The following is an 18,757-nucleotide window of genomic DNA, read 5'->3' as shown; positions in this document are numbered from 1 at the left end:
CAGCGTATGGGCATCCCAAGCCCACACAACACCTTCACTCATGGGGAGGAGAAACAACAGTGGCTAGTCACAGCCAGCAGCTGATGCTGTAGGATCTCTCCAGCCTGCATGCTTGTCTGGGCACTGCTGCCTACCATTGTGGTCGCCATGCACGTTAACTCTGTGCATGGGTGCACAGAGCCGATTAGCTGGCAGGAAGTGGATATTATTGCAGATTGCTATAATGCTTCATTGCATTTGATTTTAAAAGGTAATGAGTAGGATTCTTGGAGTCATGGGATTGTGACCTGCAGCTGTATGGCACAGGTACAAGCACCTTAAAATACGCAATTGGTTCTATTAAAAATAATAATAATAATAAAAAAAAAAAATCAGGATTTCTCTTTCTGAACACTTCTGCAATTCCAGCTTTATAATTTACATTACCCTTTTTCATACTTACTCAGACAGCCCTAGCTGGAACTGTCATTCAGCTTATATTACATCCTGCAAGTCCTCCAGGAGACTCTTCTCAAACTATTCCTCAGTTTTTCAATCACTTCTGAAGAGAATTATCTCTGCTTTAACTGACAAAGACAAAACAAACCAAACAAACAAACCTTTAAAATCAGGATGTGCATGTATAAACAAGGCCTATGGAACAAAGCAGTCAAGTTCAGAAATGGAAGAGTTATTTCAGAAGGGGAATACCCAAGTAGAAAAGTTAATTTACCTCCCCACTAAGGGCATATTCCAAAGCAGTTGTAAATCACTGATGCCTTTTCCACCTGGGTTCAGTGCACCTTGCATCAAATTTTATAAAACATCACTTCAGATGTTCTCATCAGAAAAGTATGAAAGATTAAAAATCAACCAGAAACACCAAAGCATATTTTTACAGTCTTAGGGGGCACTGTGGATGATAAGATGAAGCTAGGTGATTAACACGTGAGCCAATCTTCATTTTCTCATCTCTGCTGCTGCTATTTGAGTAATTTCTGGGTCTCATGGTGCCTCAGCTAAAGTGCAGAATAGAACAAATAAATAAAGCAAAAAAGGGCTTTAGCTTTGCAGGAATGACAAAGTAGATCTGGGGCAGGGATCACTCCTTCTTGAGCCTTCACAGCCTTCTTCAGGCAAAGCCACTCCACCCAGGAACAAAAGATTAGGAATTTTATTCAAATATTATGCCATTTTGAAAAGCTTCTGTCAGCTCAAATCCAGCTTCAAGCCAGCATAAGATGGCAGGGCTAGGATACGTAAGTTCATTGCCTTGTGAGCTTTATCCTGTCTCTCTACTATTGCCTTTGCTATCAAATCCATAAAGTTCAGGTTTGGTTAATGAGTATTTGAGAAATTTGCATCGCTTCACTTATACAACAAGACTTCTAGAACATAACCACAAGTAGTCTCTTTTCCAGCTTAATTAGGCGCATCTTAGTTTTGTTTACTTTCCATGATAAGCAATTCAAATAGCTCAAACCCCTTTATTTTGTGAATAGAGTTTTTAGGACATACTTATATTCCACTGAGTTATGACAAGCAACATTTTATCACAATAAGTAATTTCTGTGATACCGTCAGAGGTAACACATTATCCAATTTAACATGTATTGCTATAATAATAAACTAATTTATCCTGTAATCTGATACTTTATTAAAAAAATTCTTTTCAAAAGGGATAAAATTAAATCTAATCCCCGACATGACATTCAGTAAAATAGACTAGGCTGAAAGCAACTTATATCCGCTTTCATCTTTTACATTATTACATATGGCAGGAAAACTTACAATACTGTTTATCAGTTGTTAATCAGAATTTACCCCACAAGCAGGGCACTCTGAGAATTTTAAATATTTCCTATCTTCTATTAGTGTATGTATTAAAGGAATTTATATTCCACCTGTACAGAAGATCTTACAAAATCCTATTCTTATAACTCACAAACATCGGGCACTTTAGTTTGTCATGGACTAATATTTGGGGCCAACTTTGAATTAAAGAGAGTGAGAGGAAAAAACACTTCGTGTGAGAGCTCTGAGGTGTTGCTCAAAGATATGCAGGGCTGGAGATAAATCAAGATCTTGAGCAAAAAGGCCAGAAATCCTCTAAAAGTAGCTATTTGAGAATCAGAGGAAAGGGATGTTTTGAAGTAGAGGAGACTATGTTTATTCCTCTTAAGCATAAAAATAACAGATTTTGCTGGAGGAAGGGAGGTAATTTTCCAGTTTTGCAAAGCACAATGGATACAATAATGCAATGTCTTTTTTTAAAACCACCTACACACATAAATTAAGAAATCTTTTAAAATTAACCAATTTGGTATTAAGTCCACTGAACATCCAAAATACAGAATTACTATGCTCAAATTTGTCTCAGTCATGGCTATGGTGCATCAAGACAGTCTCATTAACACAATTTTCACCACTATATAAAGTGAGTTTTCATCTTGTTTTCTTGGGTTGTTTTCTGTGTGTCTCTTTCAACATTCACATAGAATCATAGAATAGTTAGGGTTGGAAAGGACCTTAAGATCATCAAGTTCCAACTCCCCTGCCATGGACAGGGACACCTCCCACTAAACCATGTCACCCAAGGCCTCGTCCAGCTTGGCCTTTAACACTGCCAGGGATGGAGCATTCACAACTTCCTTGGGCAACCTGTTCCAGTGCCTCAGCACCCTCACAGTACAGAACTTGTAGAATACTACTATATATTTGAGATTAAAGGGTCAGGCATGACTTGTCCCTGCCTTTAGAGAGATAAAGCATTAATAGACACTTGGGACCACAGTGATGTTAACACAATGCTAGCAGAAATATGTGAAATTAGTAGCTTGTTCTGCAAGGGCTGAATTAACAGTTCCTTTTTCTCAATTTGCCAATTGGCTTTACTAAATGATTATTGCCTTTAAAACCTAGCAGAGTAATTATGAGCATAGATGGCTAGATAAGACTGAGATTAGACTGGACTTAATTAGTACTTTGCTACTTTTCCTGGGTCTGACTGTCACCTATTATTTTGTTAATAAAAAAAATAATAGTAATAAAAAAATCCAACTTACTCAAGCAGAAATTAAGAGGTAGAGTGATAGTCTTTTACTAAAAAAAAAACAAAAAACCAACAAACCCAAAAACAAACAAAAAAAAAACAAACAAAAAAAAAAAGCAAAACCAAACAAAAATGTTTTGACAATATTACCTTCTTCATACTACCTTTGCCAAAGTAGAAAAAGAGGACCAAGAGATTTTTAGACAGAACATTATAGGGAAAGTTTCAAACAATTGTTATTTAAGCTTGTCCTTTTATAAGTCAAACCATGTATTTTGTATACATCTTAAAATGTTTTGGAGTATATTTAGGGCACCTTTTCTGTGTTCAGTTTTGTCACATACAGAGATGTATGTGTAACACTGAGGATCATACAGACCTTCCAAATTTTTTTATTCAAAACTCCCTACAGCCACAGTAGCTTCAGTACCGAAAGGAACACTCAAGTAGTGAAAAACACTCACAAGTAACTTTTTGTCATCAGGATGAAAGGTTAAAAAAGAAATAAAGTTATCAATTTAATCAACTGGACAACCAAGATGTTCAAGGTATATCTCTTCCTTTGCTAACTGGGATATCTTCCTCACTACTCCATACCCAAAAGACTGTTTAAGACCCTGAAAATGCATTTAAACCTAAAAAAGAAAGTATCATAAAGCTTTGCTACATTTTTTTGCAGATTAATAAGTATAAAAGCCTTCTTCAGTGTCAAAAATGAAATAAATTATACTTAGCGGTACAGCAAATCAAGAACCATCTCAAACGACCAGGTCTTCCAGGAGACCATGGTGGTAATGCCAGGACACACAAAACAAACAACAGGGATTAAAAGCAAAAGGGTCCATTTTTCCTGCTCAATTAGGCTAAAATGCATTATGAGCCACTTAAATCTGCTTCTAAAATCTTGGAAGTCACAGCGACAGTTCAGCTCTACAACCACAGACCATCAAGGCAATACAACAATCAAGTTAGGACACACTCTGCAGAAGCACGTTGGCACTAAACTCCATGATGGTTTAGGGGTAGAAATCACGCACTTTGCTCAAAACCACTGTTACAAGCTGCCTCCAGCAAGCTGTGAAGAAGGACACCTTGTCCTTATCCTAGGAGGCTGAGGATGGTTGGTGGCTTCTCCCTTTCCCACACTCTCCACTGACACCAGCTTGGATGGAGAGGCTGCAACTGACCATACAGGAGCTCATGTCTTTGGTAGCCTCCTCTTCTTGCTCCTGGCCCAGATCTCAGCTTCACCACACAGTCCTGTGAAAGAGGTCTGTGAAGGTTTCAGAGACACAGCCCTATCTGTTTGGGAGATTCAGACAACTAATACCTTACTAAAATAACTGATCATAGCTGCCAGTCTGAAGTCCAAGGCCAATCTAGACCTTGCTTTTTAAAACAAATGCATTCTAACAAAACTACTTTTTATCTACCCAGCATGTTTTAACTAACACCCTCTCTTCTTCCAGATTTTATGTGTTTTCAATGAAAGTCTAATTATCATCCAGATACCATCTGAAGCAATGCTTGAGGAAAAAAAAACCATACTTTAGAATTTCAGAAAATACACATTAATTATTTTTCTAACATGAATAAAGTGTATAAATTTAGAATTTGTGTAAATATATGTTAAAACACTTTAATATATACAGACATAGTGTGTACATAATCCTCGTGGTTAGCAAAAGAAAATACCGAATTACACCAGCCAATGAGAATCAACCTTTCTTTAGAAAAATACTTAGGAAGCACAAATGCAAAACAAGATGAAAATCAATTATTTAAATCAAGGTTTCCAATTTCATAATTAAAATCATGATTAAAATTGGCAATTTAAATGACTTTGATCTAAATCAATCCCCTTGCTGTGAAACCAGCCTATTTATTTTGTCATCATTATTGTTCTCAGAGCACCCTGATGCAAAAATTGTTCATAAATGTGCAAGTGTATATTTCTTTATGAATACACTTTGCTCTACATGTTTGCAGTTCATTTATGACAAGAGAATTAGCTGTACCTTAGCACACCTATGACACAACTCTATTTATGACAAAATAATATTAAAAGGTAATTGTATTTTTTAAGTGATGTTATTTCCCATTCTTTCATAATATCACCTTATCGCAGGACAATTCTCAATTAACTGAGTTTCAGATCACCAACAGCCATGCCAGTCACAAACACAGTGACAAAAACTGTAAACCTGCCATTTGGCATCCAGCGTTCCTCAGAGACAACAAAAACGTTACCTGATCTGTAAGGCCACAGGATGCCAGGTCCTATGTTGAGTGCTAGGGTCACCCAAAGCAGCACCAGCACAACTTTCAAATCCCTTCAAAGGGCATTTCACCAGCTGGAGACAGCTATAAGCAAAGGTTCTTTGGACTTGCCTTTTTATCCTGCATTCCTGAAAATGTGTCATACACGTGTCTTCATTCACTCATTCAGCCATCGATAATGTATTCAGAAAGAAGCTGAGGCCCCAAAGACACTATATTTCTACAGACTTTACAAAGGGAAATGCCCAGGAGAAAGGTTGGAGGCCTAAGTCTCAACTTAAATGACCTCTTGAGGGGTGGGTAAGAGTCCCAGGTGAGGCTGACCAGGGAAATGAAGTTAGTGCACTCCAGCTCCAGCCAGATATGTTGCAGCAGAGAGTAACATACAAATTAGACATCAAAGAGTCCACCCACGGAGATTTCCTGAGATGTATTCTGTAGAAACCAGGTTCCATTGGCTTACACAATGATTTGCTGACATCCTCACCTCAGAAGAAATTAAAACCTCAGCTTTTGCCTCTAATGTTGCTTGTGGATAATGAGCCAGCCAGATTGCACAGTTTGAGTTAAACGAAGATACAATTTTCCATCTCCATTAAGCTCTTAAAGCCTTCCTCCTTCCTCTTTCTCAACTACTGCCATAAGACACCAGCATCTTGTTAGTCACCAGCAATAATTCTGCTTTGATATCCAGACTATGCTTTAATAGTAGTGGCTTTTTTCCTAAACTCCTCTTTTTGAACTTCACACCACATTGGGTCCCAACTACTGGACTATTTTTTTCCTCCTTCTTCCCACGCATTCACACTTTCTGATTCAACAATTTTCACGGCCCATAGGCTTCACCACAATAATCTGACCCATGCTTTTTTCCTAGCCTTTTTTCACAAGTAAAGCTATGTCAAGGTCCTTTCCAGCACCACCACGTGCTTACTGAGTGTCTTACTGGTCCTGTGCAGCAGTAGTGAGTTGTCTGTGATCACCTCATGATCCCAGCCTCCAACAGTTTTCTTGTTATGTTTTGTATTTTCTCTTATCATGAAAAATACTTTGGAAGAGGTCCCAGTTCACTGGTGCAAACTTATATGTGTTCTCCAATTCCCTTGTTAATACCTATCTTTATCTGTGATACCTGCAAAGAACAAAAAAGCAGCTAGCTCAGGCTGCTGCTGTAGTGAGATGAGTGTAGCCAAACCGAATGGCAATATTACTTTTTTTTCTGCTCATATCTGTTGCTTCTTTTCTGTCCTACATTTAAACTGTAAATAATCTGAAGCGGGTCTTCTCCTTATGTCCTGCACTTAAAGTGCACCAAGGACATGATCTGCTGATCTATAACTGAGGGCACCAACAACCATGTAACAACAACAGTAATACAATAGAAGACAAGACGACACTATGATTTCATTTCTATCTAAACCTGGAACAATTTGCTAATGGAATTAGGAAGCTTCCTTTATGTAATTATCACTGAATACGTCAGCCAAAGTCTAACTCACAGCGTGTATCTTTCACTGTGATAATGCAGTCTTTCAGAACTACATGAAAATACTATTACTACCATTTAGATAAGCTGAGCTGGAATTTATGACCTTCCATTTGCAACCAGCTCCAGAGCAGTAGTGTGCATTTTCAATTCAGGATCACGGAATTACAGAATGCTTGGGTTTGGAAGGGACCTTTGGAGATCATGTAATCCAACCACCGCCCTGCTAAACCAGGTTCACCTAGAACACATTGCACAGGATCATGTCCATGCAGGTTTTGAGTATCTCTGGGGAAGGAGACTCCACAACCTCTCTGGGGAGCCCGTTCCAGTGTTCTGTCACCCTCAAAGTTTTTTCCTGATATTCAGATGAAACTTCCTGCATTTCAGTTTATGCCCTTTGCCCCATCCTCTCAGTTGTCTCTTCTCCAGGCTAAATAGGCCCAGCTCTCTCCACCTTGCCCCCTAAAAGAAATGTTCTGGTTCCCTAATCCCCCAGATAGGTAAGAAAAGCACTCAGTTAATAAAGCTTCAAGCTAGGAGGGACCTCAAGCAAAGAATATTTTCATACTTCTTCTCTCTCAAAGCTGACCCAAGAGAACAAAGCCAGAGTTTTAATATACCCAGGATTCTTCTTTATTTTGAGTGAGAATGTATAAGTTTGTTCTTATGCTATTCCATTACCTTGTTTCCTACAAATGTCATGCATTTTAAATTTATTAAAAAACAATAACAACAACAAAAAAAATCCACTCAAACCAATCCAAAGGAAAGCAGCATAACAAGATTTTCTAAATCACATTGAGTCTTGGACAAAGTTTGCAGGAAGACCTGGAATTAAAATGAAGATGCCTATTTCTGACCTCCTGTTTTGTCCACTGTACCACTTGTTTTCCTACAGCTAGAACTATGTAAGTTCTTTCACTAGAAAATAGTCATGCTGCCTTCTTATTACAGAAAGAATTTGTTTTCTGGAACAACTGAATATTTATGGAAAATGCACCCCTCTCTGGAAATTAAGCCCTAAAGTTACATATATAATGTTAAATTAGTTTGCCCTTCTTGGTACCCTAAGCAAGTCTGAATCAATGTCACCACAGGAGCAATGCCTCAAATGCCTCATTTCTGAATCATAGCAGTTCCTAGTCCCGAGTCTGAAGACATCTGTATACACTTTAATGCATGTAAACTGATCCAGACCCAGGTGTTCAAGTCTGGAGAAATGCCCAGATCCCCCTTTAAACTGCTATTCCCTTTGTCACTCACCAAGTCCCACACTGTCCTGTGTAACCTGCTGTCATCAGCACACCGGTCACCTGTGCCTGGTCAACACATCCTCGTTAGCAACCACTGTGGCTGTAATTACAGCTTCAGCACTTTCAGGGTCCTGAGAATAGTTGGATGTTTGCTTCCCTTTCTTGAGAAGGACAGACCATGAGCTGCAGGCAGTCGCAAACTTCAGGCAGGCTGCTACAGCAAAAAGTCATTCTACTATGTTTTCTCTGGCACATCTAGAATTTGCCCATTTGAAAGATGTGGCTGGGCTTTAACCCAAGTCTACAGGTTTCGGTGAGCTGCGCTGAGATCATGCAGTCAGATCTTGCCTGGCTTCATAGCAAACCCAGTTGTTCAAAGCTGTCAACCTGAGCAACAGCCTTTTAAATTATTCAGCTAGATACCAGCTGTTGTCATTTAGCTTTCAGAAATGCAGTCACAGTTTCTACCCAGCTTGATGCTATTTTTGAGGCAGACAGTGCACAGAGATACCCTCATCTGAGAGCCTTGGACAAAGCTCAGGATGAAAGGTAGCATGGATACATCTTGGATACATTGTAAATCAGATTTCATTCTACTGCCACGCATTAGGCAACATGCCCTTTGCAAGGAAAGGAGATGGATGCTGAAACAGAAGAAAAGTGGTACCTGAGAAGCAGGAAAGTCATAATGTTCTGGGTCCACTGAATGGGAACTTTCATCTTTAACATAATATTACCAAATTTCTTGTAAAGAAGGTTAAGAAGACATTCAGGAAGAAAAAAGGTCAGAGGAAGGAATGTAAACTGGAGACTGGCTGAGGAGAGCCCAGGAAGAAACTGAGAAAAGATAAGAAAGACCAATGTTTTTTCTTCCAGGTCTACATTACAGGAGCACTGCCAACACAAGAAAGCATAGCTTTGCCAGTATAACACACTTTTTGTCTAGTATTTTGCTGCCATAACAGTGCCAAACAGAACTCAAAACCCACAGCTGACCCAGCTGATGCCCAGTCTGAGTTTCTCCTTCTGCCTAATTCCCATGATTTTGAAAGACCCATAGGGGCCTCTTGAAACCAACCTACCAGTCTTGCTTCTATTTCTGCAAGCCCTTTTCCCCCTCCTGTTCAAGCAAGCTAACATTGCTTATGATGAGGACAGGTTACACAGGGGTGCATGAAGAGACTGATCAGCATTTGTTAGCTGTCAGCAAATGGCATCAAAGATGGGTTACGGACAACTAACCTCTGTTGCAAACCAGCGAATGTCACCCCACCAATAACTGCTGTTACAGTGTCCTTTTCTTCAAATAAACTCACTTCAAGGGAAGATGGAACAGGAGCCATTTGGAGTTTGTGGATACTCTTCTGCCATGTGGGAGAATTAAGCTTTGTTTGCAAAAACATGGAGGAGAAAGGATACTAGAAATGAGTGTATTGATAGGAAAAAAAAAGGCATAGAAGTGACTCAGAATAGGATAATCTAGCCAAATATGTAGTGTTAGGAGATGTTGCATAGCTGCACCTATGAGTTATGCCTAAATCACATTTCAGGGAATTCTGTTAGTGTAGGTTGGTTACTGTGTGTTCAGTAAACACTACTTGCCTTGAGATACATACGCACAATACACAGTTCAGACCAGTCACTGACTGAGTAATTACTAAGGACTGAGTAATTACTAAGTCCTGAGTAAGTCACCTTTTGTGCCATGGTATGCCCATCTTGGAGACAACTATGTCTGTTTTCCTCATGTTGGTGACAAAAATCATAGCTGATGTTTAGAACTCATTTGAGGACTCTGGAGAGGGTGAAATGGTGGGAGGTGGATAATCATTTCTCAACTCTGGCATATTAAGATGATCACAACATGCGTAGACCCAGGAGGTCACACTGTAATACCTTGTTAATGTCTTCAAAGCTTTCCAGAGACCTTTATGGAGTTATTCTACATGAAAAATTAACCCTAACATATACTTTCAAAAACTAGATCCAACGTGCAGAGTAAAGAGCCCTTGAGAGGAAGGTTAAGCACTACTCTGCTTTCTTCACTTTCTTGTGAAAGCAGATGTGGGAGTGAAGGGGCTGGCCAGCCTGAAGGCTCTGCACTCATCTGGCTCCTACTGCATCATGCATCACACAAGTGTATGTCACAACAGCTACTGGGGAGGCTGCAGAGGCCTCTCGCTCTGCTTGGTCAGGCCATTTCTGCTGGAAGTGTAACAGGGGAGTACAAAGCTTGCAAATGTGCTCAGCATTGCTGACTCCCAGGGAACCCCACTTTGGTGTTGAAAAAGAAGGAAAATACAATATGCTCGATGCATGCAGTCACATCACCCGCTGCTTCACAAGGAAGAGAAGGAAATTAAATGATACACAGGGGAGACAGGTCTGATTACTGAAAATTATATATACATTCTTGAGGTGAATAGTCTTCATCTAATTTGCAGGTAAATTAGTGATTTACAAAGAAAATAATTACTTAAAATTAATGTCTATTAAAAATAAATTTTACTGACAGACATGTGCCCTATTACCGTGATTTTTTTATTTAAATATTCCACTTGAATTATTTTCTGTATCTCAGTGCACTATGAGATAAGCTGATGGAGGAACAGCAAAGAGTGGCTTAGCAAAAGCTGAAGAAGAGGCAAAATTATCACAGTATGAGAATGGACAAAATTATCTACACCGAAGTTGAAATAGAAAACAGAAACTTTGTTTTTTCACTCAGCACACAAACAAATTCACTCAGCATTACCACAAGATACTGTGGAGGCCACAGGCAAGAAGGGGATGCTGTGGAGGATTTAATAAATAGTGGAATAGGATTCACTGGTGACGATGACCATGTGTGGCTGTAGAAGTCCCTAAAATGCTGTTTCCCAGAGTGAAGGCTTGAAGGGTAGGAGCAATTTTGCTTTGCCTTGTTTATTCAATCATGGTTGCAGCTTCCAGGAGCAGGACTGGGGCCTCTCACACAGGCTGGGGCAGAGGCCCCAGCAGCAGCAACAGCAGGGCAGCAGGAAGAAACAACAGCAACAGCAATCTCAAGTAGCAGATTTCATGATGCTGTGGAAATGCACCTCTTTGTACGCAACCCCCACTGGCCCATGTCCAAGAAAGGATACAGTGTTAGGCAAGCCTACAGTCAGGCACCAGCTGAAATTCCTGAAATCTAGTTTTCTTTTACATAGAGCTCCACTAAAAAAAGCTTTGCAATAAATTTGCTAGCTTTCACATTTGCTAAAGGGCTACTACTTTTCCTCCTAAAACAATTCTGTTAGAAATATGGTTTATAAGAAAAAAAAACATACATACGGTAACATATCCTTGTTTAGCTTAATTCTAGGTGCTTCCTCTGGTGAGAGATGTGCCTTGAGCCATATTGCAGGCAGCAAGGAACGTATGAGTATTTCCTATTTGTGTACATTTGCACATACGTATATATATATTTTAGCCTGACTTCCACTTAGCTATCTGGAGGTAACAACTTGTGTCACCAAAGAGTCCCCAGAGAAACAATCTGTTTGGCAACACTGGACTTCATTATAATTGAGGAGAAAAACAACGTGTGCAGGAAACCATAAAACCCCTCAAGTTAACTGTATCCAACGGCACACCAGCCCGGCTCGGGGAGGGGGGGGGGGCATACAGTCCAGGCCTGTTGCTACAAGTGACTGCAGTGGGTATTGGTGCTGTCACCCGTTCCATTACTGCTCGCTTTTGTCCTCGATTTTGGCCTGTGGTCAGACCCAAGAACAAACTGACCGATAACCTTAGTTATAAGTAAGGCTATTTTTTTGAGTTACAACCTTTGAATGCAGGAGCCCGGGGATTGGGGCACACACCCCCAGCGGGGAGCCTGCTCGCCCTCCCCCCCTCCCCTGCGTCCCGGGGGATTGGGAGTCCCGGGGGGCCACCAGCAGGGATGTCTGCTTTGCAAGTGACCTCTGGAAGGAGCGGCCCTGCATGCAAAGAGGCTAACCGGGAAACCTCCGGGCAATGAACTGCGCGGGTCTGTAGGTGGGGGCTTTTTTTGCATGGCAAATACAACACAGGAATTCGAGAGGATAAAGCAGGGCAAACATTAACCTCCTGTGCCGGTGGCTTTGCGAAACAGCCAGCAGGTCTCCTTTAGTTTGCTGCTCCTTTTCATGGAAAAGAGTTTATGGCTCAAAGCCAGCTGTAAATTAACAGCTAAGTGAAACCATTATGTCAGTGGGATACTTTAATCGGTTTACAAAATACTGTTCAAGATAGGATGCATATCCGTGGGCAAGAGGGGAACGCAAGCGCGTATCAGGGACGGGGTCACGGGTTTTGGCCCAGGTCGGGGAGCACTCAGCTCGGAGGCAGCAGGGAGGTGGGGGCAAGGACCCCCACACACTACCCCGTCCCTCAGTCCCTCCGACCTGCGCATTCTCCCTGCTAACATCGTTGATTGCCCGTGGTTTGCAAGCTCTCTCATTAGAAAGACTTCATTAAAGGTGCCCCGGAGAAACTGGTTTGGATGGAGGATGGGCGGCGGGGCCCCGCAACTGCCCGGGCCCAGAGGCTAGCTCGCTCCGGAGGCTTTCACCCGGAACGCCAGTGCAGAAAAGGGGGAAAAAAAAAGGAAAAAACCACGTATTGTATAAGGGAAAACGACCTCAACCTGCAGTACCGGGGGAGCAGCCCCGGAAGGAGAGGAGCGGCTCGCCGCCTCCCGGCTAACGCGCTGCCAGGAGCTCGGCGGAGGCAAACCCCACCCAGCCCCAGCTACCCCGACCCCTCCATCGGGAACCGTCCGCCCAGCTGCGCACCGCCGCCGAGCCCGGGTTCCGCGGCACCCACCCCACAGCCCTGGAGGAGGGGCGGTTCGGAGACACGGCTGCCCCTCCCTTGGCTCCTCCCGGCAGGGCTGGCCCCGGGGCGGCGGCTCCGCGCTGGGACCGTGGCCGACGCCGGAGCCGGGCCTCCGGCGAGCAGGAGGCTCCGCTGCCCCCGGAGGACGACAGATCGCTGTTCGGAGGGGGCAGGGGGCGTACGAATGATGACAAGAGCAGTCCAGTGTTAGGGTTCAGTTCCAGCTGATTTTATTTCCTTCCCGAAGAACAACAACAACCAAAAAAAAAAAAAAAAGAAAAAAAAGAAAAAAAAACAAACTAAAGAAAAAATAAAACCCAAACAAAACAAAACAAACAAACAAACAAAAAAAAAACCAAAACAAAAGAGCAGTTATTTACAGAAGGTATATCAACAATCTGACAGGCAGTGAACTTGACATGGTTAGCTGGCATGATCTTTTTTTTTCCCTTTTCTCTCTCTCTTCTTTCCCAACATTGCGTTGAGGGTGATCGTTAAGATAAGATTAAAAAAAGAAAAAAAAAACAAATCTACACAGCATATTGCACAGGATGGATGACCAAAAAAATAACAAAAAAATAACAAAAAAGTTAAACCCTTAACGGAACCACCTCATTAGGCAGACGTCCTAGTGCCTGTCATGTTATATTAACATACATAAACACACAATCTTCTTTTTTGCTTATTATAATACAGACTTAAATGTACAAAGATGTTTTCACTTTCTTCATCTTAAACACAACAGCTATAAACCTGAATACATATGCTATCATCATGCCATAAGAGACTAAAACAATTATATTTAGCGACAAGTAGAAAGGATTAAATAGTCAAATACAAGAATGAAAAACGCAGTACATAGTGTCGCGAACTCAAACCGGCATTTCGATAGATCCAGTGGTTTAAACGGCACGGGTTTGCTTCTAAAAAAAGTGCAAAAGATGTGGTTTACAAGTTAAAGGTACAGGATCCCTTCTCTGTAAATGCACCAGTTGCTGTACTTCATTTCGGGACAGGCGTGTCTCCCCAGAACGGTGGCACACGGTGTGTCCGCCTCAGTCCTCCCCTGCCCGCTCCCCTCCGGACCCCCTCAGTAAAGGCGGGGGGCTGCGGAGCGGGCACAGGCGGCGAGGGATGCTGTCACTTTAAGATGCCTGCAGATTGGAGTGTAAACATGGACAAAAGGGGCTGACTCGTGGGTGCGTGAGAGTGAGTGAGCGTGCACACGCGGGTGAGATACTAACCAGCGGCCCTGTTGTTAAAATCAGGAAATCCAAACAGCGATTTACACCGATTTACACCCCCTTTATATATTTTTTACAAAAATACACTGAGAAAATAATCAAACGTTTTCATCTCTCTTCTCTTTTTGTTTGTTTTTTCTTTTTTTTCTTAAAAGTGTCAAAAGTCTACATTTAAATATAAAAAATTAAAAGTTAAAACTCTAGCCCTTCAGTGAAGGAGACATAAAAATGGTGTGGGTAACAACGAGAACTACCAAAAAAGGACAAAGAAATACAAGTCAAAAATGTTTGGCCAGTATAAATACGTCCACTTATAAAATGGCATCCGATTACATTTACAAGGAAAAATAAAAAAACGGAAAAACAACACGAGGATGGAGCATCGGTGAGAAAAAACCAGTCTTTTCATTTACAGCCATAAGGAACAAACACATACATACTCTGAGAAAAAAATTTGGTCCTGAATTTTCTTTTCTTTTTTAAAAAAAGTCCAGCACAGATTTGAGTTGCGTTTGAATCCTTTAAAGAGTTAAGAATGAAAAAAAGCTGGTGATATTTTTGTAGGAATCAAACATAGCGCCATCTATCTGCTTTTATATTATCCTAACACTAGGGTTTTTTAAACTGTTCAACAGTCTTACAGAAATCTTAAAAAGATAGACAGGATAACATGCTATATTAAACCCCACCAGTGAAATAATCCAACACCATCACGATTCTGAGTAAGAAGAAAAAAAACTACTTTTTTTTTTTTTTCAGTATTTTCGTATTTGGGATTTTTTTTTTTTTTTTTTTTTTTTGCAAAAGCCGTCGCCCTCAGTTTTCCCTGTACCACATCACGACAGAAACTGTTCCCATTCGGTCTCTGTTTCCAAAGAAGTTTTCAGTGTTCTTGAAGTTTCGGCCTTATTTTTCCTTTCTACATATGACATCAGGTGACCGAGAAAAGCGCTGCCGCCACCTCAACCGTACGTGCAAATCCGTTTCAGTTTATTATTATTTTCCCCCCACCGTATTTCCAAGACAACTCTCAAGTGTGAGTCTGGCTCTTCTCCACTTAACCGGGATCTCAGTCCAGCTCCCAGCTCCATCCGTCTCCTCCTCCTATCATCGTCGCCTCTCACCGCTTAAGAAACCGGGACAGGATTTCTCCCCCCAGACGCGAACCTTGCAAGGGCTTGGGTGTTTTTTTTTGTGTTCGTTTCTTTCTCTCCGTTTTTCCAAGCAGTTCAGCTCGCTCTTTCACGCCAAAGGGCGAATGCTCAAGACCTCCAGCGTGCGCTTAACACAATGCATCGCTCCCCCTCCTCTTTATTCATATAAAGTGGGCAATAACAAAGAACCCAGAGGTGTGTGCGGTTCCCCCCTCCCCTCCCTCCCCCCTTCTTTGTCTCTCTTTTCAGTAAATAAAAAAGGGAAAAGGCAGCATTTCGCTCTCGCCAGTCTCTGAAAAAGCAACATCGGAGGAGGGGGGTGTGTTTGTGCGGGTCCGTCTCCGGCTGGGGGAAGAGGACTGCTGGCCTTTCCGCAAGCAGAGGGCGATCCTGCTCTCGCCGCCCAGCTCCCCGAGCACCAGCAGCAGTCTCAACAGCCCCTTCCCGGGGAAGGCAGGGGAGAAAGGGGGGAAAAAAAAAAAAAAAAAAAAAAAAAGAAAAAGGAAAACAAACTCGAGAAACGCGCCCGGCGGTGCCTCCTCCTGCAGCGCCCGGCTCCTGCCTCAGTACGTGAAGACCAGGTTGGAAATGCTGGACTCCAGCCAGTCACCCGAGATCATCTCACTTACCTCCGGCGTGCAGTAGTCCGGGAACTCAAAGTGAGAGCCCGAGCCGGGCTCGAAGTTAAAATCCAGGTCCCTGTCGAGCACCGAGGAGCTGAAGCTGCCCAGGGACATGCTTTCAAAGCCGGGGCTGGGGTTCAGGTCTAAGAGGTCGTCCTCAAACTCGTCGTCCGACGAAGAAGAGCCGGAGGAGGAAGAGGAGGAGGAGTGGCAGGACGCGGAGGAGGAATGCGCCGTCGAGGGGGCTGGGGAGGAGGCGCGCAGGCTGGTGTAGCTGCGGTGATCCGAGGGAGAGCCCGAGCCGGAGGGCGAGGGGCAGGCAGCGCCGCCGCAGTCCCCGTCGGGCCGACCCGCCCCACCCCCCCCCTCCTCGTAGAGGCTCAAGGGGTCTCCGGCCTCCGCCGAGCTACTCAGCGTGGGGCTGCCGGGCACGGCACCGCCGGGGGAGGCGGAGGCGGCCGCCGCCTGCCCACTCCCGAAGATGTAGACCCGCTTCAGCTTCTTCTCGGCCAGCGGCTTGCCGGGACCAGAGGCCGCGCCCGCCGCCCCCCGGGGCTTGTAGAGGGCCTGGTGCTCGGGCGGCAGCAGCGCGGCCGGCGGTTCCCCCGGGAAGGGGGCAGCTTTGCCGCCCGCCGCTGCCTTGCCGTGGGGCTTGCCGCCCGCGCCGCCGCTCGCGGGGGAGGGCTTGGAGCCGCCGCCGCCGCCGCCCTTCTTCGGGGCGGGCTTGGCGGAGGCCGCGGAGCCGCCGGTGCCGCCGCCCGCGTTGCCCCCGCCGGCGCCGCCCCCGCCGCCCTTGTCCGCCTTGTCGCCGGGCTTGGCGGAGCTGTTGCCCGACTTCACCTTCTTCCTGGGCCGGTACTTGTAGTCGGGATAGTCCGCCATGTGCTTGAGGCGCAGCCGCTCCGCCTCCCGGATGAAGGGGATCTTGTCGCTGTCCTTGAGCAGCTTCCAGCGCTTGCCCAGGCGCTTGGAGATCTCGGCATTGTGCATGTCGGGGGACTGCTCCATGATCTTCCGCCGCTCGATCTGCGACCACACCATGAAGGCGTTCATGGGCCTCTTGATGTGTCCGCTGGGCGTCTTGCACCAGCTCGGGTCGTCCGCCTTCCCCCCCGTGGAAGCAGTGGAGCCCGGCGTGGGGGAGGAGGCGATGCCCAGCTCGATGCCGGCCCCGGAGTCGGAGGTCTCGGCGGCCAGCAGCGCCTCCGTGTTCTCCGCCGTGTTGGTCTGCTGCACCATTGCGGCGGCGGCAGCGCGGGGCTCGCCGGCGCTCAGCGCCGCTCCGGCGCGGGGCAGGGCGCGCAACTTCTCACAGCGGTACTGGGGCGGCGCAGCCGGCCGCGCAGCCCCCCGCGGCCGCGGTCCCGCTCCGCGCACCACTGTATTTCCACACCGGCGCCTCGTCCCCGGCGGCGCGGTCCTCTTCCCCCTCGAGGCGGCGGCGGAGGCAGCGGCGAGGCCGCCCGCGGTCAGACACAGTGACAGAGTTTCTGCAAAAGCCGCACCGCGAGCCGTCCGTCCAAGTTGGCTTTTTCCTTGGTGTGTTACGGGTTTGGGATTTTTGGAGGGGAGGATGTCCCTCTGCTTTTTTTTCCTCACCACCTCGGATCTGCCCCCTCCCTGAAGCAGCTGTGGTCCAGCAGTTCACAAGTGCTTTCCGCCTGCTCGCGGCGTTTCAGCAAAATAGCGCGCCCGGCGCACAAAGTCTCTCAGCGCTGGGCACGGCCAGCGTGCACCGGCGGCGAGAGAGGGGGAGTGGTGGCAGGGGGGAGGCGGCTGCGGCGCGCCTCCAAAGCCCCGAAAACCCCGGCTCCAGGACTCGTGGTGGTGGTGGTGGCGGCGGGTTCGGCGGTCAGGAGTTAGTGCAGGTAGGATTTGGCAGTTACGAGGCGCTGAGCGAAAACCCCTCAGGCAAAAAAAAAAAAAAAAAAAAAAATAGAAAAAGGAAAAAATAATAATTACGGAAAAAAATCACGAGGAATTAAAAGAGAAAAAGAAAAGCGCCCGTGCATGAACGAGTGTGTACGTCCCCGGCAGGAAGAGCGGCAAGCCGGGCTCACAGCCCCGTTCCTCCTCCGCCGCAGCCGGTGGTGGTTGTTCTGGTTCTGCTGCCGGCACTGCTGCTGCTGCTGCTGCTCCGCGCTCGCGGAGCCCTGCGGAGCTGCCGCTGCCACCGCCCCCCCGCCCGCCGGGCGCTGCCCCGCGCACAGCCGCGCTCGGCCGGCTGCAGCCTGAGAGCGGACCCCCGCGCCCGCCCCGCGCCCGCTTTATCCTTTCGCGGCCCGCCCCGCGGCCAATCGGGCGCTGTATCCAACGCCTCCGCGTGCCAAGCCCCGCCCGCCGCGCGGCGATTGGCGGGAGCGGCGGCGCGGTAATCGCGCCCCGCGTGCAATGGGAAGCGCCCGCGCTGACCTCATTCCCGGCGGCGGCGGCGGGGAGGACTTTTTGAAAGGGGGCAAAGGAGGGCAAGCCCCGCGCGCCGCCCCGCAGAGCACGTGCCCGCAACCCACCCCCCCACGTTACCCTCCCCCTTCCTCCCTCCCTGCAGGGTAAAAATTAGGAAATCAGCAGAAATCATCATAATGCAAATAATTAAGGGGGGGGGGGGGAGGGGACACCTGCCCGCACAAAGCAACGAACCGCCCCCGGTGACCCCGCTGCCGGGCGTTCCGGGAGGAGGATGCCGGAGTGCGTGTGTGTGTATGTATGTGTGTGTGTGTCCGTGTCCGCCCCCCGGCCACACGCGGGTGTTGCTGCGGCGGGGTCGTCACCCCTCGCGAAGTGGCCGCAAAGCGCTACCGCCACGCCCCCTCCGACATGGAGAGCGGCGCCGCGGCTGGG

At 45.9% G+C, this 18,757-nt stretch overlaps 1 protein-coding gene and 1 long non-coding RNA gene across 2 annotated transcripts in view; one reads left to right on the top strand and one right to left on the bottom strand.

Annotated features, from left to right (window-relative positions):
- The window catches only part of LOC133267334 (uncharacterized), a 957,532-nt gene that overhangs the window by 708,236 nt on the left and 230,539 nt on the right, over positions 1-18,757 (top strand). The gene's annotated exons all lie outside the window — the stretch shown is intronic.
- Positions 13,346-18,181, bottom strand: SOX4 (SRY-box transcription factor 4). Its single transcript, XM_061449581.1, has one exon. It carries the CDS (start codon positions 17,153-17,155, stop codon positions 15,857-15,859), a length of 1,299 nt encoding a protein of 432 aa, XP_061305565.1. The 5' UTR covers positions 17,156-18,181; the 3' UTR covers positions 13,346-15,856.

The sequence above is a fragment of the Pezoporus flaviventris genome, unplaced genomic scaffold (genome assembly GCF_033815535.1).
Source record: "Pezoporus flaviventris isolate CSIRO_AGI_PZ_B2104156 unplaced genomic scaffold, CSIRO_AGI_Pfla_v1 ptg000007l, whole genome shotgun sequence".
NCBI classification, from domain to species: domain Eukaryota; kingdom Metazoa; phylum Chordata; class Aves; order Psittaciformes; family Psittacidae; genus Pezoporus; species Pezoporus flaviventris.
The sequence above is the reverse complement of the archived record's forward strand: the minus strand, read 5'-3'. Positions and strand labels throughout refer to the sequence as shown.

Bases quoted from the DNA above. Each gene is read 5' to 3' on its own strand.
- SOX4 (XM_061449581.1), bottom strand. From the start codon at position 17,155: ATGGTGCAGCAGACCAACACGGCGGAGAACACGGAGGCGCTGCTGGCC.